At 34.8% G+C, this 21,339-nt stretch overlaps 2 protein-coding genes across 2 annotated transcripts; both read right to left on the bottom strand.

Moving 5' to 3' along the window:
- Window positions 1-208: 208 nt before the first annotated feature.
- On the bottom strand, window positions 209-15,985 carry LOC149497687 (pectin acetylesterase 9-like). The gene is made up of 6 exons (XM_089719747.1): window positions 15,865-15,985; window positions 15,475-15,616; window positions 15,227-15,309; window positions 14,154-14,283; window positions 1,819-1,903; window positions 209-414 (listed from the first exon to the last, which is right to left on the bottom strand). The coding sequence occupies exons 2-5, from the start codon at window positions 15,593-15,595 to the stop codon at window positions 1,857-1,859; spliced, it is 381 nt and encodes a 126-aa protein (XP_089575873.1). The 5' UTR covers window positions 15,596-15,616; window positions 15,865-15,985; the 3' UTR covers window positions 209-414; window positions 1,819-1,856.
- Window positions 15,986-17,555: 1,570 nt separating this feature from the next.
- LOC149497686 (uncharacterized) lies at window positions 17,556-18,056 on the bottom strand. The gene is made up of 2 exons (XM_089719254.1): window positions 17,916-18,056; window positions 17,556-17,789 (listed from the first exon to the last, which is right to left on the bottom strand). Exons 1-2 carry the CDS (start codon window positions 18,054-18,056, stop codon window positions 17,556-17,558), a joined length of 375 nt encoding a protein of 124 aa, XP_089575380.1.
- Window positions 18,057-21,339: the final 3,283 nt, after the last annotated feature.

Below are 21,339 nucleotides of genomic sequence, written 5' to 3'. Positions count from 1 at the left end.
AAATAGAAGTTGCCAAACGTATGAATACAAAGCACTCCCAATTCCAAACTCCAAACCCCATCAAACTCCAATAACACAACACAAGAGCACTTCTATCATTTCATATCCTCAATAACATTTTAATATTCATCAATTTAATATTCATCAATTCAATACATTCATTTAAACATCTCAACTTCTAATGTTCTAACCATTAAATAAGTCCAAGTTTATCTCCCAATATATATACACCAAAATAATTTACAACTATATGCTTAAGTTATAAATGAAATAATACAGTCTCCAAAAATGTAATACTTATACATGCCATAATTCTTAGTTACAAAAAAAAAAAAATACTAAGTAACTACCAAAATATCTCTTCAGCTCTGATGCTACTCTTCAGGTCTTTAAGCAGCAAGCACAATCTCCGACCTGCGCGTGATAAAATCAACGCGCTGAGTATAAAACTCAGTGGTGCTCATAAAACACAACAAACCAATGTTGTGATGACAACATACTTAAAAATCATTGATATACATAAAATCATTAAATTTGAACATGTATTACATAGGTACACCAACACATCATGCTTTAAAAATTCATTTGATATCATAAATATGTTATGGTAAACAAAGAGTTATTAACATAATGTGATCTCATTTATTTCACTTCCTTAAAAGTATTTTATAAGGGCTCACATACACTTAGGAGAAAAAGAAGCAGATAAGTTTTCATAGCTTATTCATAATGGCCTTAGGTCGCCAACCTTTTCATAACATATAGAGCGCGTCCGCCCTAACATAAGACACCCACGTGCCTAGCATATGATCATAGCTTCTTATCATAATGGCATCAAATGCCGAGCATGCTCATCATACATAATAAAATCAAATCATGCATCAAATCCACACCAAGTATATTAGAGCCCAAAAACATTTCTCATAAAATTCATGTTCTTTAGTCTTCTCATAATAAAAACTTAATTTAAACTTAAGTAATTCATAAAAATTCTCATACTTAAACAAAAATGACTTAACATAGAAAACTTCCAGCATAAAAATAACATTGACCCTTGCTGTGTTTTTAAAACATAACTTGAGTTATGGGTCTCCAAATTAAATGAAATCAGAGTCATTAGAAAGATAAGACAAAATGATACAAATGTTATGAAGGGATCACAGCCCAGATCAATGTGGAAGATAACAAAACAAAGCTAGGAACATAGACTGACAGACCAGACCTGATTTAGCAGAACCAAGTCCATTTTTTATTGAATTCCTACTAAACCAAACACTCAAATGAAACCAATTCAGAATGAGAGAATTCCCAAGACACAGGGAAACAACTTTTATGAAGAACTCAGAATCTAATCTTGTCATTATAGTGGTCAAAATGGGCACTAAAGTCAGTGATGCATGTGGCCCGACACAAACAGAGTCAGTTTGGGTGTTTTAGCCATAAGGTGAGTTATATATCTCCAAATTGGACACAAGAGGATGGGTTGGAAAGCTAAGAGATAGACCTACAACTTTTATGAAGGACTCAGACACAAATGGAAACTAGAAAGGATTGAAAAATGGTCCTAAATCTCACTCAAAATCACGTTTTTCCCAAATTCAGTTTACTTTAGCCATGAAAGGAACATGAACAACAAAGATACAAGGTAGCAATGTCTACCACAACATAAATACTCATCAAACATCATCCAAGAGCATGTAATGGCAACCAAAATTTAACAAATCAATCATTTCATACAAAATCTCAAAATATACACATAATAGCATAAAGGCACAAAATCAAAATTTGAGTAAGGTAAGTGTGTTTATGAACACTAACCTTCAAAACAAGCTTTAACAAGTTTTAATCAAAGCTTCTCAAGCTTTGGTCTTGCCTTTATCCTTATTAGAAGGCTCTCCACCCTCTACATGGAAGAAACTCAAAATCAAACAAAGAAAACAAATAAAAGAAGTAATTGGAGCATGATTAAGCATGTATATGCTAAAAGACAACTCTAAACCCAAAAATAATTCATTTATCATAAAATCACTTACTTGACCCAAGTAGGAAAATCACCAAATTCCTTGAAATTAGTCACCAAAGATTACTTCTCTAGCTTCACTCTCTAAGATTTATGACTTAAATCAAGTTGGATGGGTGTTTACTAAGTAGGAATTGAAGAAAATGAAGAAGAAGAAGAAGAAGAAGAAGAAGAAGGAGAAGAAGGAAACGTGTATGGAGAAGAAGAAGGCAAATTTTGTTGCTCAATAATTGATGGTTGCCTTTAATAAAGCAACTAAGGGGTATTTTGGTCTTTTCTTCAAATAGGAGGGTGTTTTGGTCTTTTCTCCAAATAAATTCCTTCAAAATATTATTTATCTCCACAAAACTCTCTAATTTATTCCATAAAAATAATTCCTCAAATTTCCTCCATAAAAATAATTGCTCAAATTTCCTTACTTAATATAATACCATAATTCACTATTCACTAATTATCTAAATTCTCCAAAAATATTCCTTACTTACTTTCTACCCATAAAAACCATGCATACATGCTCCAAAAATGTTAAAGAAAATATAAAACATAAATAGTAATTTTTCCAGACCAAAAATAATACCAACTTCCGGACCGGTGGTACTATTCACAGACCGGTAAACTACTATTGAAACACAGGAAAAATGGGGCGTTACAAAATTACAAAAAGGTTTTGTGACTTTTGAAAAGTCCTTGATAAATCTCCTACAGAAACCTGCATGCCAAGAAAACTTCTCACCCCCTTCACTGAATTTGGAGGTGGTAACTTTTCAATTGCCTCTATCTTGGCTTTGTTCACTTCAATCCCCTTTTCTAAAATTTTATGCCCTAAAACAATACCTTAACTAACCATAAAATGACATTTTTCCCAATTCAAAACAAGGTTAGTGTCCTCACATCGCCACATTACTAGAAAAAGGTTATAGAGAAAAGAATCAGAAGAAGAACCAAACACAGAAAAATCATCCATAAATACTTCAATGAATTTTTCGACTTGTCAGAAAATATGGACATCATATACCTTTGAAAGTTGTAGGTACATTGTACAACCCAAAAGGCATTCTCCTATAAGCAAAAGTACCATAAGGGCAAGTGAAAGTAGTCTTCTCTTGATCCTCATATATCATCTAGAAAACAATAGTAAGGATATCATGCAAGTCTTTCAAGAATTTGATCAATAAAAGGTAAAGGGAAGTGATCTTTGCATGTTGCTTTGTTCAGCTTTTGATAATCAATACATACACGCCAAACTATAACAGTTCTGGTGGGAATCAACTCATTATTTTTCTTAGAAATAACTTTCATACCTCCTTTCTTTGGAATAACTTGAATAGGGCTTACCCAACTACTGTCTGAAATTGGATAGATATTGCCAGCATCCAAAAGTTTTATGATTTCAGCTTTGACTACTACCTTCGTGTTTGGATTTAATCTCCTTTGATGCTCAATTTTAGGCTTGTAGTCTTCTTTCATCAAGATCTTGTACATGCACACACTTGGATTTATCCCCTTCAAATCTAAAATTGACCATCCTAAAGCCTTCTTATGCTTTCCTAAAACCTGTAACAACCTATCCTCTTGATCAAGTGAGAAGTCAAAAGAAATAATAATAGGGAAAGAATTGTTCTCACCTAAGAATGCATACTTAAATAACATGGAAGTTGTTTCAATTCTTGCTTTGGTGGTTCACTCTCTTCCTCACCTTTGATGCTTTGAATATTAATGTTAATGTCACCTTTATCAATGGTCAATTTATCTTTAACATGCAAGGTGTCTTTTACACAATCATCAATAACATCAATTCTAAAGCAATCATTATAATCCATAGGAAGCTTATAATATTTAAGAACATAAAAAACAACTTCCTCTTGGCCTACCCTTAAAGTTAACTTACCTTCATAAACATTAATCAAAGCTCTTGCAGTTGCAAGGAAAGGTCTTCCAAGAATTAGGGATCCTTGCAAGGAAAGGTCTTCCAAGAATTGAGGATCCTTCTCTATCTTCATCAATGTCAAGGATAACAAAATCAATAGGAAAAATAAATTTAGCTACCTTGATGAGCACGTCTTCTACAATTCTCTTTGGATATTTGATTGATCAATTCATCAATTGTAGAGACAACCTTGTTGGTTTTAGCTCTCCCATCCCTAGCATCTTGAAAACTTCATAAGACAGGATTAATGATTGCATCTAAATCAACTAAAGCTTTTCAAAATCAAGATTTTCAATATTATAAGGGATAGAAAAGCTTCCTTGATCTTTTAACTTTGGAGGCAATTTATTTTGAATGATTGTACTACACTCCTCCGTTAGCATTACCGTTCCTTGATCATCAATCTTCCTCTTCTTGCTTAGAATCTCCTTTAAGAATTTCGCATAACTGGGCATTTGAGCAAGTACTTCGACAAAAGGAATGTTTATTTGCAGCTTTTTGAAAACATTAAGAAACTTGGGGAAACTTTTATCATCTTGTGATTGCTTGAGCCTTTGCGGAAAAGGAACAGGTGGAACATAAGGCTTCCTCTTTTTCTTCAAGATTAATGATGGGGATCTTTTTCTGTTTTTTCTTTTCTTCCTCCTTCCTAGGTGGATCCTCCAATTGTTTGTCGTTCCACAAAGTCATAGGTTGTACCCATTCTTTGGGATTTTTCTCAGTGTTACTTGGTAACATACCTGCAAATCTTAAGGCCATCATGTTGGCAAACTGCCCTAATTGAATCTCCAAGTTCCTTATCGTAGCTTGTTCTAGTTTATGATTTTCCTAAGTTTCATTCATGAAATCCATGTGAGATTTAGAGAGAGCAGTAAGAAGATTATTATGAGTCTTCTTCTCTTGAGAAGGAAAACCCGGTGGTGCATTCAAGGCTGTTGGCTCAAGGGTCAATTTTATCTTAAGATTTTGATGATTATGTAAAACAAATAAATTTGATATTCTTATATGTGCTAATATTATTTTACGCAAATTTTTAATGTGGAAATTGCTAAAGAAGGTAAGTTCCTACAAATCCAAGATTCTTTGGAGATCAGAAAGATTATTAAAGATTTTTTAGTGGTTAGTATCTTAAGGTATATTGTAGAATAGAGAGAATATTCTTTTATAAGCACAAAAATATATATTTTTTCTCTTTCAAAAATTATTTTTTAAATAAAAAGTCAAATCTTGCTCTTTTTAAATTTACTTACCTAAATGAAAAAGATTTTGGCTTAATTATATTTGGTAACAAATAATTAAATATTTGAAAAAGATTTGCATATCTATTATTTCTGGAAATTACCTTATAAAAAGAAAGTCAAATCTCTTCTTTATTCTACTTACCTAAATGAAAAGATTTTGACTTAAATATTTTTGGCAACAAATAAATGAGTATATAAAAGATTTTCGTGCATCTTTTATTTTTAGAATGTCAAAGATATTTTTTAAAAAACTAAAGAATCAATGCTTTCTAAACGTTATCTTCATTACTATTATAAAAGACATTTTTCTTCTTTTGAAAATGTTCAGGTTTTTATAAGAGTAATAGTCCATTGATTAAAAGTTTAAATCTCTCAAAGCTCTCTCTTAAAACCCCCTTATTTCTTTTCGGCTTTTTGCTTCAAGAAATATTTTTCAGAGAAAGAAAATTTAATAACAACATTTTCTAAAGAACAACTTTGATATTTAAATCTATTTTCTATTCTTCATGTGCTTATAATTGCATTTCTCTCTATCTATATAGATTTTGTAATCTGTTGTAGACTTGAGATTTTTAAATGAAAAACTTTTGTGTAATAGCTTAGGTGAAAAGCTATGGTGTAATAGGTTATCAAGGACCTTCTCCTTGTGTGAGATTCTAATGTCTTGATGTGAGTTTCAGTTCTCTGCAAAAACAGAAAGGGTTGAGGTTGACTAGAACCTTTGGAAAATCTAGTGGGACAAAGGTTAGATCTAGGTGTTGATTTATTTCCTTGTAACGTTGTTTGCCTCTTACCCTTGAAAAGAGATAACATAGTGGAGGATCTAAAGATGAGTCTTGGGGAGTGGATGTAAGCGAGTTAGTGCCGAACCACTATTAATCTCTGTGTTTATCTTGTTTTATTTTCTAAAGTTCTATTTGATTATATTCTATTTACACAACTGTTAATCTTTTTAATAAATGCAAAGTTGTTAATGAATTTCAGTTTTTAAACGTGAATAAGCTTTATCTCTATGGAACATTAGAACTCTGGATTTCTATATTATGATTATACCAAGTTCTAATCTGTCCTTCTACATTCAGTGTAAATCACAATATGAATTATAATCTGTTTTCCAATTTTTCTTAAAGCTTTGTGAAGCAATTTTAGATGCAATAATTGATTTTTCACAGAGTCTTTCTAAATCTGCTTAAGCTTTGTGAAGTAGTTCTAAACGCAAAAACTATTCTTCACAGAGTCTTTCTAAAATGGCTTGAGCTTTGTGAAGCAGTTCTAAATGCAATAGCTGTTCTTCATAAAGTCTTTCTAAATTTGCAACAAGCTTTGTGAGATAGTTCTAAACTTGATAAATAACTCTCACAAATGCTTTCTAATTTCGCTACAACAGAATTCTGATCTTTTGCTTTGAAATCCAAATTTTTAGAAAACCCAATTCACCCCCTCTTGGGTTGTGTCATACATAAACGGAACCCATAATCTGGTATCAGAGTACTTTGCTCTTGACTTACCGAAGCTTAACAGCTTAAGAGAAAAGATCGCATGGCAGCCCCACTTCCTCTTACATCTTTAGAAGGTCAATCTGTTTCTAGACCACCTCTATTCAATGGTTCTAATTACTCTTACTGGAAAATCAGAATGGAAAACTTTATAAAATCAGCTGATATAAACTGCTAGAGGAACGTTCTTACTCATCCTCGTATTCCTATGAAAACTGTAGAAAATGTAAGAGTCCGACAGACAGAAGAAGAATATATCGATGCTAATTGGAATAACATTTCTATAAACGCTAAAGCCATTAATATTTTTCACTGTGCATTAGATCCAATAGAATACAACAAAGTGTCTGGATGTAATCTGCAACAGAAGTCTGGGAAAAACTCAAAGTTATATGAGGGTACTGATTGAGTGAAATAATCCAAAATCAATATCATTTGGAGAGAATATGAAATGTATAGTATGAAAGAAGGAGAGACTATAGCTGAACTAAATTCCAAATTCATAAATATAGTTAATCCTTTGAGAACTCTTGGAAAAGAAATTTCAGAAGATGATCTTGTTAAGAAAATCCTTAGAATACTACCTAAAAAATGAGATTTTATAGGAACTGTAATGAACTATAAAGCGAATCCAGTAAACTATGATTATTTGATGGGAGTTCTTCTTTCACAAGAGATGAAATCTTCTTTGACTATAGAAGATAAGAAAAAGAAAGGACTGACTTTGAAAGTAGTTTCTAGTGAAGAAAGTTCTTCTGATTTTGATAGTGATGATGTAACACTTGTTGCTAAGAGATTCAAGAAGTTCTACAAGAAAGGTGGAAGGCCACAGAAAAAGTTTATCAAAAAGAACTTTTCATCTAAAAATAGCAACTTGCCTAAGAAAGAACCTTCTGAAGTGGTTTGTTATGAGTGCAACAAGTCCGGTTATATCAAGCATAATTGTCCTAAGCTGAAAAATAAGTCAAAGAAAGAAAAGCTAAAGCAGGCATTTGTAGTTGCTTAGAGTGACTCAAACGATTCTAATTCTAAAAAACAAAATGACCAGAAGGAAATTGCGAATATCTGTCTAATGGCCACTATCGATTCTGACTCCAAAGAAATCAGCACTCTGACTTCAACACAGAAAGTTGAAAGTAGTAAAGCAGATGCAACAGACCAAAAGCATGATAAAGGTAATGTAAGTTTTTTTGAACTTGAATCTGAAAATGAATTTCTAGATACTTATAATAACCTTTGCACTGAATTTGAAAAGCTTGCTAAAAAGCATAAAGTTCAAAAGAAGGATTACAGAAAATTGAAAATTGAATGTAATCATTTGCAAGATGCTTTTTATCAAGAAGTTATATACAAAGATCTTATCGTAGAGATCAAAGATCTTAAAGATTGTAATGATAAATTTTCTGAAAATCTGAAACACTTTGAAGAAAAATGTAAAAATCTGATTTCTGAAAATGAATCTATGAACACTGAAATTAGAATTCTAAAGTCGGTTTTAGAATCATTTTCTAAAGAAAAGACAAGTTCTAGCTATGATAGCATTTAAAGACAATCTCATGTTTCTATTAAGAGAAATGCTACTTCTAATGTTATGACTTTAGAACATTAGAAGCACTTTGAAATATCCGGTAGTCTCAACAGAAAGAAAAATCATATTAAGAAAAATGTAAAACGATCTACACCTGTTACCATTAACCCTTTAGGACCCAATACAAGTTGGGTACCTAAATCTACGTGATCTTTTCAGGTGTGCCTAAGGGGTGAGCTGAAAATAGAAATGTGGTACATGGACAGCGCTTGCTCTAGGCATATGACTTGTGATAGAAAGAAATTCACCAGATTAGAAAAGAAAAAGGGAGGTACAATGAGCTTTGGAGACAAAGCAAACGGTAAAATTGTTGGTATTGGTGTCGTAGGTTCTAATCCTTTAATAGAAGATTTATGCTTAGTAGAAGGATTACATTATAACTTGTTAAATGTAAGTCAGATTTGTGGTAAAATAGAACAGTGATCTTTGAACCCTTTTATTGTGAAGTTTCGAACATGCATGATAACAAAACTTTAATTGTTGAAAAAAGGTTTGGGAATATATACTAGTAGACCTTTCTGATATGCATAACCTAGAAAAATGCTTAGTTTCTATTGACAATTCTAGTTGGTTATGGCATAGAAGACTTAGACATGCAAGCATGTACCTTATTTCTAAACTGTCTATGAAAGACTTGGTTTGTGGTTTGCCAAAGCTAAAGTTTGAAAAATATCACATTTGTGATGCTTGTCAATTGGGCAAACAAACCAAAACATCTTTCAAATCTGAGGGCATGGTTTCTACTTCTAGACCTTTAGAATTACTACACCTTGATTTATTTAGACCTGTAACTCCTTCTAGTCTTGGAGGTAAATTTTATGCACTTGTTACTGTTGATGATTACTCTAGATTCACCTGGACACTCTTACTTAGAAATAAGGATGAGTCATATTATGTGTTTGTTCATCTTTGCGAGAGAATACATAATGAGAAAGGATACAACATCTCTGCGATTAGAAATGACCATGGAAGAGAATTTGAGAATCAGAAATTCGATCCTTTTTGCAAAGAATTAGAAATCTTCCATAACTTCTCAGCACTTAGAACACCCTAGCAGAATGGAGTAGTGGAACGCAGGAATAGAATACTTCAGGAAATGGCCAAAACCATACTAAGTGATTCAAAGTTATCAAAGTATTTCTGGGTAGAAGCTTTTAACACTGCATATTATATTCAAAACAGGGCTTTGGTAAGATCTAAACTGAAAAAGACTCCATATAGCCATACAAAGGTAGAAAGTCGAATATTGGTTATTTTCACATTTTTGGGTGTAAATGTTTTATTCTAGATAACAAGAAAAATCACCTTGCTAAATTTGATATTAAATCTTATAAAGGAATTTTTGTAGGATATTCTAGTAATAGTAAAGCATATAGGGTGTTTAATAAAAAACTCTAGCTGTAGAAGAATCTATCCATGTTGTGTTTGATGAATCTGATTCTACTCCTAGTATTTTAGAAAATGATGATGTTGTAGATTTCAATCAAGAAAAGCAGAATGAACAATCAGAACAACTAGAACAGCTAGAAAGTGAGCAAAATGTTGATAATCAAGCTGAACCAGAAGATGAACATGCAGATCAGAAAGCAACTGAAATTCAAATGCCAGAAACAGAAAATGACAATTCTGAATTACTAAAAGAGTGGCGATTCCACTAGTAGCATCCTCAAGAGGATATTATGGACAACCCTTCAGAAACGATGATGACTAGAGCTCAACTTAAGAGATATTTTAGTAATTTGCTTTCGTTTATCAATTAGAACCTAAGAATTTAGAAGCTGCTCAAAATGATGAAAGTTGGATTCTTGCTATGCAAGAAGAACTAAATTAGTTTGAGATAAACCGAGTTTGGAAACTTGTTTTTGACCTAAAAACTATTCTGTTATTGGAACAAAATGGAAGTTTAAAAATAAGCTTGATGAACAAGGTAATGTTGTGAGAAACAAAGCAAGGTTAGTGGCTCAAGGTTACAACCAAGAAGAGGGCATTGATGTTAATGAGACCTTTGCTCCGGTTGCTAGACTTAAGGCCATTAGAATGCTTCATGAATTTGCATGTTTTAAAAATTTCATGTTGTATCAAATGGATGTGAAAAGTGCTTTTCTAAATGGTTTTCTAAATGAAGAAGTGCATGTAGAACAACCCTCCAGTTTTGAAGTTTATGATAAACCAAATCATGTTTATAAACTTACTAAAGCACTTTATCGTTTAAAATAAGCTCCTAGAGCTTGGTATGAAAGATTAAGTAAGTTTTTATTAGAAAATGGTTTTTCTAGGGGAAAGGTGGGTACTACACTATTTATTAAGAATAAAGCACCTGATATTCTAGTTGTGTAAATCTATATTGATGACATAGTCTTTGGTTCTACTAATGACCTTCTTTGTAAGGAATTTTCTAAGATTATGCAAGGTGAGTTTGAAATGAGTATGATGGGAGAATTAAACTTCTTCCTTAGACTTCAAATCAAATAATGTGATAGTGGGATTTTCATAAAACAAGGCGAGTACACTCGAGAATTATTAAAAAGGTTCAAAATGGAGAATGTCAAGGTATGTAGTACACCAATGAGCCAATCCTCAAAATTAGAAAAAGATGAAAATGGAAAGGATGTGGATATTAAGATGTTTAGAAGTATGATTGGTTCTTTACTATATCTAATTGCAAGCAGGCCTGGCATTGACTTTAGTATTTGTTTATGTGTTAGATTTCAATCATGTCCGAAAGAATCTCATTTAATTGTCGTAAAAAGAATTCTAAGATATCTTTATGGAACTTCTAATTTTGGTCTATGGTATTCTAAAGATGATACATTTGATCTTATTGGGTATAGTGATTCTGATTTTGCAGGAAATAGAACAAATAGAAAGAGCACATCTGGAACTTGCCAATTTCTAGGTAGCACCCTTGTATCATTGTTTAGCAAGAAACAGATTTCTGTTGCTCTCTCTACTGTAGAACCAAAATATATTACTGTTGGAAGTTGTGTTGCATAAGTTTTGTGGATCAAACAACAATTGGTAGACTATGATATGAAATTAGAAACAGTTCCAGTCAAATGTCACAACATAAGCGCTATCAACTTATCTATGAATGCAGTTCAACACTCTAGAACCAAGCACATAGAACTCAGACATTACTTCATATGTGATCATATTCAAAAATGTGATATAGTGATTGAGTTCATTCCTACAAAAAAGCAATTGGCAGATATTTTCACTAAAAATTTAAATGAAAGCCAATTCTGCTTAATTGGAAGAGAATTGGGTATGTTAATTTTAAACTCTTAACTTTAGAACTTTGTGTGTGTTCTAAAGTGCTTTCTATATTTGAGATTAAAAGATCTGTTCGGTATTATGTTTTAATATTCTATTCTGTGTGACTTTGAAAAACATTTTTGTGTTTTAGAAGAGCTATATAAGGTTCTGATGTAGATTTTTAATGTCACCATCTAAATCAGATTCTATTTTTAGACAAATCGAAACAAAAAGAGTAAGTCATACCGATTGGACCACAAGACCCTAAAATATTGCCTAGAAGAGCCTACACAAGCTGCCCGTCAGGCGTGCAGAAGATATCGGCTTCGGAAAAGGCCTTCACACAGGGCTTCTCAAACCAAAGGGGTATAGCTTGGATTTTAAGGCCCAGCAGCACCGGCTCGGAATGGCTTGGAATTATTACAATGCTTCCTACATGTCTTAGACAAAATATTATGGCCTCAAAATGGCGTGGCAAGCAATAGACAGAGAGATATTGGACGAAAACTACCAAATGCTTCCAAAGTGGCACCAATTTCATGCATTAATTTATATGGCGTATGCAATTCTTAATGACGCAACGGATAGTCAAGATAGGCATACCGATTGGACCACAAGACCTTAACCTATCGCCTAGAAGAGCCTATATGAGCTGCCCGTCAGGCGTAAATAAGATATCGGCTACAGAACAAGCCTTCACACAAGCTTCTCAAACCAAAGGGGTATACCTCGGATTTTGGAGCCTAGAAGCACTGGTTCGAAATGGTTTGAAAATAATTACAATGCTTCCTACATGTCTTAGATGAAATATCATGGCCTCCAAATGGCGTGGCAAGCAACAAATAGAGAAATAGTGAGCGAAAACTGCTAAATGCTTCCAGTGTGGCACTGATTTTGCGCATCAATTTATATGGCGTATGCAATTCTTAATGACGCAACGAGCAACCGAGATAGGCATACCAATTGGACCATAAGAACCTAAACTATCACCTAGAAGAGCCTATATGAGTTGCCTATCAGGCGTGCAGAAGATATCGGCTTCGGAATAGGCCTTCACACAGAGCTTTTTCAGACCAAAGGGGTATACCTTGGATTTTGGAGCCCAGTAGCAATGGCTAAGGATGGCTTGGAAATTATTACAATGCTTCCTACATGTCTTAGACAAAATATTATGGCCTCAACTGGCGTGGTAAGCAATAGATAGAGAGATATTGGGCAAAAACTGCTAATGTTCCCGAAGTGGCATTAATTTTGAGCATTAATTTATATGGCATATGCAATTCTTAATGACGCAACGAGCAGCCGAAATAGGCATACCGATTGGACCAAAAGACCTTGACCTATTGCCTAGAAGAGCCTATACGACCTGCCCGTCAGGCGTACAGAAGATATCGGATGAGCATATATCTGTAAGTATAAAAATAACAACACAGAGAAAAAAGAATACTTAGATGGAATCTTTATGTTTATAACCATGCGAACTCAATAAATGGCCTAAATATTCAGATTTTGCCCCCTATTCACTTCTACCTTTTTTACTGTCTCCAAAATTTATTTCTCTTGCTCTTCTTTCTTACTCTTTGCCAACATTCGAAGAAAAGGGGGAACAACATTATTCATAACAGGTTCATAATTTACCCAATTTTAGAGTCTTTTTCTTCTTGCTTTTTATTATTTATAGAAATACGAGGGACTTACTCAACTTCTTTTCCATTAGCAAGACTATATCACTCGCATTCTCCTTCTATTAATGACTATCTGAGATGACAATTTTCCTAAATCTTGAGCCTCGAGTTCGGTCATTGAAGTAGCAAGTTGACCAACCTACTTCTCCAAATTTTAAATGCTGCTTCTAGTCTCATGTTGAAATTGTTGAGTATTGTTAGCTAAGGCTTAAATGATTTCATCTAAAGAAATACTTTGGTTAGGAGGGGCTTGACATTTTGTCTAGGTTGCTACTGCTTTCGGTTATTTTCATAACTCAAATTTGGATAATCATGCCATCCCGGGTTGTAAAATTAGAAAAGGGATCATACATTCGAGCTTGCTGAATTGACTCATCTTCTTACAATGTAGGACACATGTCAGTAGCATGACCCGAGACCGAGCGAATTCCACACACTTTAGCTGTTTGCATATTCCCTATGTCAATTGTCTCACCAAAGAAGTTAATTCAGAAATTTGTTTCTCAAGATTAGATTTAACCTCATTAACTTTCTTGGATGTGTGATCCATTCTTATCCCAAAATTATTGTTAATTGGCAACCATATTTGAAATAAGACGCTTAGCATCATCCGAAGTCTTATCCACCAAAGCTCCTCTACTAATAGCATCTATCATACTTTATTATTGTTATTATCGAAGCATCACCATCATACCTTATTTGAACTTGGTAAAAAGTTTCTTATTTTAGCATGACCATCATCTTTTTCAGTCTCATAAATGTGAGGGAAATGGACAAATGTGTGCAGTATTTCCAGAAATACCCTTCTTCAAAAACGCAATTCATAGCTGACAAACTAAATAAATGCCATATAGATACGATTGAGATAATAAATTTAATTCGTTAAACATGGAAATTAAAATGGACTGTGAATTCTGGAATTAAGATATATGTTAATTTACCTGGATTAAGAGAAGCATCGTCGCTTAGGATTCCATTGAAATGCGCCAGCTTGTTCATGTGCTGTGTAGATCCATGGCGTGTTGGGGCTCTCTCCAAGCATGATCGTAAATCATAACACGACCCACCTCCCTATCAACCAGTTCATAATTGATCGGTGAATATATGAACATTATGTAAAAATAGGCCCATATGCTAAAGCTGTTGGGCCCGCCAATGCATTATAAAAAGGAAATGATATTTTAGCTTATCTAGAAAATTGAAAAGAGAAAGAAAAATTAGGAGAAAAAAAAAAGTGTTATTTTTCTTCCAAAATTTTCTCCTTATATCGGAGGAAAATAGAAAAAGTTATAACAATCTTAATAGTAGGGGTGGACAAATAGGAAATTGGATTGATAGTAGGGGTGGACAAATAGGAAATTGGATTGAATTAATACCACTTCATATGATTTTTTATTTTGACTTATTTTTATATTGATCAATTTGATTTTGCGATTTCAATTGAAGTCAATTAAATCAAAAAATTTTTATTTTTATTTTATTAAATTGAATCAAATGCGAATTTTAAAACAATTCAATCAAATCAAGCAGATTTAATTTGACTGTTTTAAGAAAACTGCTCAATCTTAAGACGGCGAAAGTAATATATTTTTTTCAAAATTTTCTTTACCACCTTCTTTTTCTTCCTTCTTTTCCTTTCTTCCCTTTTTTTCTTTTTTCTATGTGTTTCCAAACAAAAGTGTTAAGTTACAGCTTTTCCCCCCAACTTCGCTTTGACGGCTTGGTGCTACTTTTCCTATCCCGACTGTGGAATTTCCAGTTTCCTTTTTAATGGTCTCCAGTAAGGCAATAAAGCGGTATGAGAAGTGCAAATTGCAGAAGGCAATATCGCCTCACAAGTCACAAGACAATAAGGAAAAGAACAACGATACCGTATTGATTTTCAAAAAACAATTTCAGTAGCAGAACTGCATATGCGGGAAGTTCTAATTGGAGCCTTTTTCTAATCCAATCTTGTTTCGCTCTCCTTTTCACTCATTTGCTTAATTTTATAAAGCAGAATCAAAGAGCTTACCTCGAACTGCAAAATCCAGTTGTGTGCACTAGCTCTGGATCCTCTATGCAAATGATATGCCGGCAAACTTACAACCAAAAAAACTACGAATATTCACAAGCCAAAAAAAATCTGTTAAAAAAACCAAGAATAATAATTGTCTGATCAATAAATAATAAATAAACAAACGTCACTTTATTCTCCAATAATTTTTGAAAAAAATTTTCCCCTCAAAAAGGAAGAACAAGAAAGAGAAGAAAGAGAGTTACAGGCACCGAGAGCCGAAGCATTGTGAAACAGAGTCATGTTCACCATAAGCCGATCGGCCAAGCAAATGCGCCATAGAGTGCAATTCAGCAAAATCAGGAACATCACTGCTGCCATCTTCATCTTCAGGAGCTAGCTAGAGAGCTGGTTGAAATGCAAAAGACGAATACAATGAATCTCATACAAATTAAAGAGAATTTATAGCCGAAGTACACTAATTAATTCAAATCTCGAATGTGTTGAGATAGATTATAAATTAAAAACGATACTATAAAGAGTGTGCTGGGAAATCTACGTCGTTGATACGAAGGAAATGTTATGGAAATTGACATTAACACTATGTTTGGGAATGGAAGATTTTGTGGGAGGAAAAAAAAATGGGTAGAAAGTACCTTGCAATTCTCATTTTCTTTTGTTCGGAAGAAGTGAGAAAATTTGAAGAGGGGAAAACTCTCAATATTTTCCTATAGTGCCCACAATTTCTCAATCTCTCCAAATCAGAGAGAAGGTGATGAAAATGAAGGGAAATTTTTATTGTTCCTAAAAAAGTACAAAACTTTTAAATTTATAAGAATATTGTTTTCCTTTCCACCTCTTATTTCCCTTAACAACCAAATATAGGGTGGAAAATAAGGAGGGAAAATGAACGTAATAATCCTCTCTTATTTTCCTTCCTCTCTAATTTATGATGCTCAATTCCATATTCTTCACTTTTGCTTGAAACTGAACTCCATTATCTGTCACTATATGAGGGAGATTCAGATCAGGTTCTTTTCAATGAATTTGGCCATTTGCTTGGCGTCAATGTTCTTAAAAGATTCTGCCTCGACTCATCTCGAGAAATAGTCCACTGCCACCACTATGAAGTCATGTCCATTGGAAGCAGGTGGTGAAATTTTGCCGATGATATCTATTCCCCAAGCTGCAAATGGCCATGGCGAAATAGAATGATGTAATTCTGAAATTCTGAAGGTGGAACGTGATTCAGGTCTCCATAAATTTGGCATTCAAAGCACCTTTTCACAAAAGAAATACAATACTTTTCCATTGTCAACCAAAAGAAATCTTGTCTGAGAATCTTCTTTGATAATGCTTTTCCGTTCATGTGGGTGCCGCAAACCTCTACATGGGTCTGTTCTATAATCTCTTCAACTTCTTTCCTTGATATACACCTCAATAATAACCCGTCTAACATTCTCTTATACAATTGACTGTTCAGAACTGCAAATTGTAGTGCCAAACATTGTACAGATCTTTTGTCATCCTAGTAGTCGAGTTGGGATAAACCCTCTTAGTCATCCACTACAGGACATCTGAAATCATGGCTGATCCTCTTCCTCTATATCCATTATCCTTTCTCCTTCATAGCATGGGATACTACCCGAAGACATCACAAACAGCTTCTTAGGCATAGCTAAAATCCCTTCCTAGGCTGATGCTAAATTTGCCAAAGCATTCGATACTCGATTGTTTACTCTGCTTGTGTGTATGAAGGTTACTCTTTTGAAGTTCTGAATAAAAATGTGCAGATAGTCAATATAGGGCTTCAACCTGTCTTCCTTAACTTCCCAATTTCTATTAGCATGCTCGATTACCATTTTTGAATCACCAATAACTTTAACTTCTTTAGCTTTAACAGCAATTGGAGCTTCTAACCCAAATAAGCAGGCCTCATATTCTGCCATGTCATTCGTAACCGTAAACTGCAATCTCTTCAACATTGGGATAACTTCTCCTTATGAGGATTCTAACAAGACGCCTACTCTAGCTCCTTTATTATGAGATGAACCGTCTAAGTAGAGCTTCCGTCCTTTCTTCTCTATTAAGTTCAGATGTTCATCAGGAAAATCAATTTCTTATTACTCATTATCTTCAACTAGATGTGCTGCTAGAAAATCTGCAACTGCTCATCCTTTAACAGTTTTCTTCGTGGCATACTCAATATCAAATTATGATAACAGGATTAACCCTCTTGCTAGTTTCCCCACTAGTGCTAGTGTTCCATACAAATATTTGACCGGATCCATTATTGAGACTACTATAACCTTGTAAGACTAAAAGTAATGTTGAAGTTTTTGGTTGCCTAAACCATTGCTAAACAGATTCTTCCGATCAAGTTATACTTTTGTTCATTTGGAAGAAGCTTCTTACTCAAGCAATACACTGCCTTCTCAACAACTACTTCATCAGCTTGTGCTAATATGGCTCCAATTCCAACATCTTCCACTATCAAGTATAGAATTAGGGGTTTCCTTGGTTTTGGTGGGCATGAAATCGAGGGAATTGACAAATATTCCTTGATCTTATTGAAAGCTATCTGGCAATGATCATTCCACTTTATTGGTTAATCTTTCCTTAACATCTTGAAAATTGGATCATATACGATAGTCAAGTTTGATATAAACCTACTGATATATTGAATCTTTCCCAGAAAGTTTCTCACTTGCTTCTCTGTCTTGGGCAACTCCATCTCTTGAATCGCTTTGATTTTGTCTAGATCGATCTCTATTCCTTTAGGTCCTACTACGAATCCCAACACTTTTCCTGAAGTTACCCCGATTACACACTTCTTGGGTTCAACCATAGCTTGTATTTGATCACTCTATCCATGAACCGCTCTAGAGCCATTGGATGATCCTCTAGTGTCTTAATCATGACAATCATATCATCAATATAAACCTCTAACTTCTTGTGGATCATGTCATGAAATAGTATGGTAGCCATCCTTTGGTACATAATTGCAGCGTTCTTTAAACCAAACGGCATCACCCGGTAACAGAAAGTTGCAAACTCTGTAACCAAAGCTATTTTGGCCTTATCCAACAATGTCGTGAGAATCTAATTATAACTTGCAAACCCATCCATAATGGAGTAGCATCCCATCATTGTTGCATTGTCAATCAAGATATCAATGTGAGGAAGGGGAAAATTATCTTTTGGTGATGCTTTATTCAAATCTCTATAATCAACGCACATTCTGACCCATCCATCCTTCTTAGGAACTTGAACTATATTTGCTAACCACTCGGATAGTGAACCACTTCTTAAAAATCCTACATCTATATGCTAGGTCACTTCCTCTTTAATTTTCTCAGCCCATTCTAGTCTTACTCTTCTCCTCTTCTATTTCACTGGCTTGGCCCCAAGATACAGTGGAATCATATGCTCGACTATAGACCTACCTATTCCAGGCATGTCCTCATAGCTCCATGCGAAGGCCTCTTTCTTGTCCATGAGCAGACTTTGAAATTTTATATTTAATTATGGCATTAGGTTTGGCCTAATTAACAAAATATGTGGATTATCTTTTATGCTAATATTAAATTCAAGCATGCATAATGACTTAATGTCCAATATGTGCATGAGCTCATCTACTCGATGAATGGAACCATCAGGAAAGATATCAAACAAGTAAGCAAAATTGAAGTTCATTTCATTAAAAAGCATAGAGAGTTCATTACAATCAGATTCATCACTAATATAAATCACAAAATCATAAAGGGTTTCAACTTCTTCAAAGCTTTCTTCAATGTAGGCCTGAATCGCCTTGAGCACTTGATCCGTAGGGTCCTCATCTTCTTCTTATGTGCTTGTCTTCTTATTCCCTTCTTCTTCTTGTTGTTGAGTAGCTTGCTCCTCCTTCTTGTTCTCTTCCTCGATCGCCTTTGGCCCATCAATTCCCTCCTCTTGTTCTTTCTCTTCTTCCTCACCCTTCTTCTCAAGCTTTCATCCTTTGGGCTCAACCGTTAGGACCTCGATAACATTTGCGAAAATCTCTAGGCCTGGGTATGTCTTCCCATTACGCTTAAAGGGCTCTATCGGCAGACATGGAGAGGAATGCTCACTTGAACGAATGAAACATCCATCCATGTCTAACCAGCCGAATGTTTTCTTCGATGTGCTTCCATACTTGAAACCCAAGCCTAGACGGTTCCTCTAGGCATGAATTTCTAGTAATTCTGTGATACCCTATTGGTTCTTTCCTGATCTTTTCCCTTCCTCAAAGTTCATTTTCTTGATGATGTTGGAGATAGTGGGCCCTATATAGGTACTCAAAACTGCAATCTGGAAGCCAGTCCATGGGAGAATGACCTGTTTGTCAATATTCAGTACGACTACACTCCTCTCATTAGCAGCTGGGATGGTGATGAGTTCACCATTAAATGGAAAATCAATTTTCTGGTGTAGCGTAGATGGCACACCTCCTAAAAAATGTTAACACAGGTGCCCAAATAGTAAGGTAAATGTCGAGAGAATGTCTATCACAACGAATTCTGTCTCCTTTTCAATCGACCCCACCTTTACAACAGTCTTGAATATACCTTCCACTTGTCTCTTTGAATCATCGTAAGCTCGGATGACAACATCTGAAGATTCTAGATCTGACACCTCCAACTTGAACTTTCATAAAAGTTTTAATGGACAAATATTCAAAGCTGACCCATCATCAATCATGACATTACCCGTTATCCTCCCTCCAACTTTTTCCTTTATGAATAAAGCCTTAGTGTGATTCCTTCCTTCGAGAGGAAGCTCGTCATCAGAAAAAGTGATTGTAAGGGGGTTATGTTGGACTAACCCTACAAAATCAGCAATTGAAATGGATGATGAGACTGGAATATCGACCATAGCTTTAAGCAGAGCCTCTCAGTGTTTCTTGGAAGAGACGAGTAGGTCCCACATGCTCACATTAGCATGGGTTATTTTCAGCTATTTGATCAATACGTCATCTTCATCATCTTTCTTCAGCATGACCGATGAGCTAGCTTTCTCATTTTCCTCTCTAGGCTTCTTCATATCGGGCTGATAAATTCAACCATTGCGGGTCATATGGTTCACTGCTTTAGATTTTTCTTCTTCCTCACTACTCCAAACATCAAGAGTAATAGGACTTACTTGCAATTCATCCTCACTTTCAACCCATTCTTCATTCTGGTTTAGCCACTCTTCGTCACTATCATCCCACACATTTAGCTGGACCATCACAAAAATCTATTCTAATAACTGCTCTCTCACTCCGTCTTCCTCCTCCTTCTCAACTCAGCCATCACCTCCTCAGGAGTCTTGCCAGACTCAACCATGTAGAGATTCTTAGGAGGTGGCACATTGAAAAGTTCAGCAATGGATTGATTCTTGTGTTAGGCTTGGATTTTTCTAGATCTTTTACCTTGCCCTCATCAATAAGATTCTAGATTTCATATCTCAACTGGTTGGTAATGTGACCATTGCCATGGTGAAACTGATAATAAGCATTACAGTTGAAGTTCTTTGGCAAAGGTTCCAGAGGTGGTCTCGGTGCTAGCGATTGCAACAAACCCACTGACTTAACTTTCTCAAACACCTTCGATAAAGGAGTACCAAAATCGGAGAATCTCCTAGGCTACATACTGGTGGCTCTCAAATCTAGGGTAGCTATTATGGTATTCTTGCTTGCACTCGAGGTCTTCCCAGAAGAACTAGACCCCCCGGACTTGAAGTTCCCAAATCGGTTCCCATATTTCTTATCTTCCCTCATCTTATCCTCTATGGTAGCACCGACCTCATAAAATTGTGAAAACTCAGTCAGAGGCATGTAATATCTTCTCTCGGAAAGCTAGCAAGGTTCCCTTGATGAAGATTTTGATCTATTCCTTAGCATTGGGTCGATTTCTCATTTTTGTGACCTTGGCTCTCCATATAGCAATGTAATCAGTGAAAGACTCATCACTTTTCTACACCTTATCTTCTAGATCTCTCAAGGTGACACTCTTCTGGAGGTTGTAAGCATATTCCTTCAGGAAGACTGTAGTGAGCTCGTTCCAATCTCTCTTTACTTTCTTCTCCAGGTTATAGTACCAAGTCTGAGCTGACCCGGTCAAAGACATAGG

The sequence above is a fragment of the Jatropha curcas genome, chromosome 3 (genome assembly GCF_041381405.1).
Source record: "Jatropha curcas cultivar XTBG-Jc1 chromosome 3, XTBG_Jcur_1.0, whole genome shotgun sequence".
NCBI classification, from domain to species: domain Eukaryota; kingdom Viridiplantae; phylum Streptophyta; class Magnoliopsida; order Malpighiales; family Euphorbiaceae; genus Jatropha; species Jatropha curcas.
This window is presented reverse-complemented; position numbering and strand designations above follow the sequence as displayed.

Excerpts from the sequence above, each read along its gene's own strand:
- LOC149497687 (XM_089719747.1), bottom strand. The coding sequence starts at position 15,595 with ATGAAGATGGCAGCAGTGATGTTCCTGATTTTGCTGAATTGCACTCTA. Across the intron at positions 15,310-15,474 it reads TGCTTCGGCTCTCGGTGCCT|TTTTTTTGGTTGTAAGTTTG; the intron begins GTAACTCTCTTT and ends GAATATTCGTAG. Across the intron at positions 14,284-15,226 it reads ACTGGATTTTGCAGTTCGAG|GGAGGTGGGTCGTGTTATGA; the intron begins GTAAGCTCTTTG and ends ACTGGTTGATAG.
- LOC149497686 (XM_089719254.1), bottom strand. The coding sequence starts at position 18,056 with ATGGTTGAACCCAAGAAGTGTGTAATCGGGGTAACTTCAGGAAAAGTG. Across the intron at positions 17,790-17,915 it reads TGCCCAAGACAGAGAAGCAA|ATAGCTTTCAATAAGATCAA; the intron begins GTGAGAAACTTT and ends GATCATTGCCAG.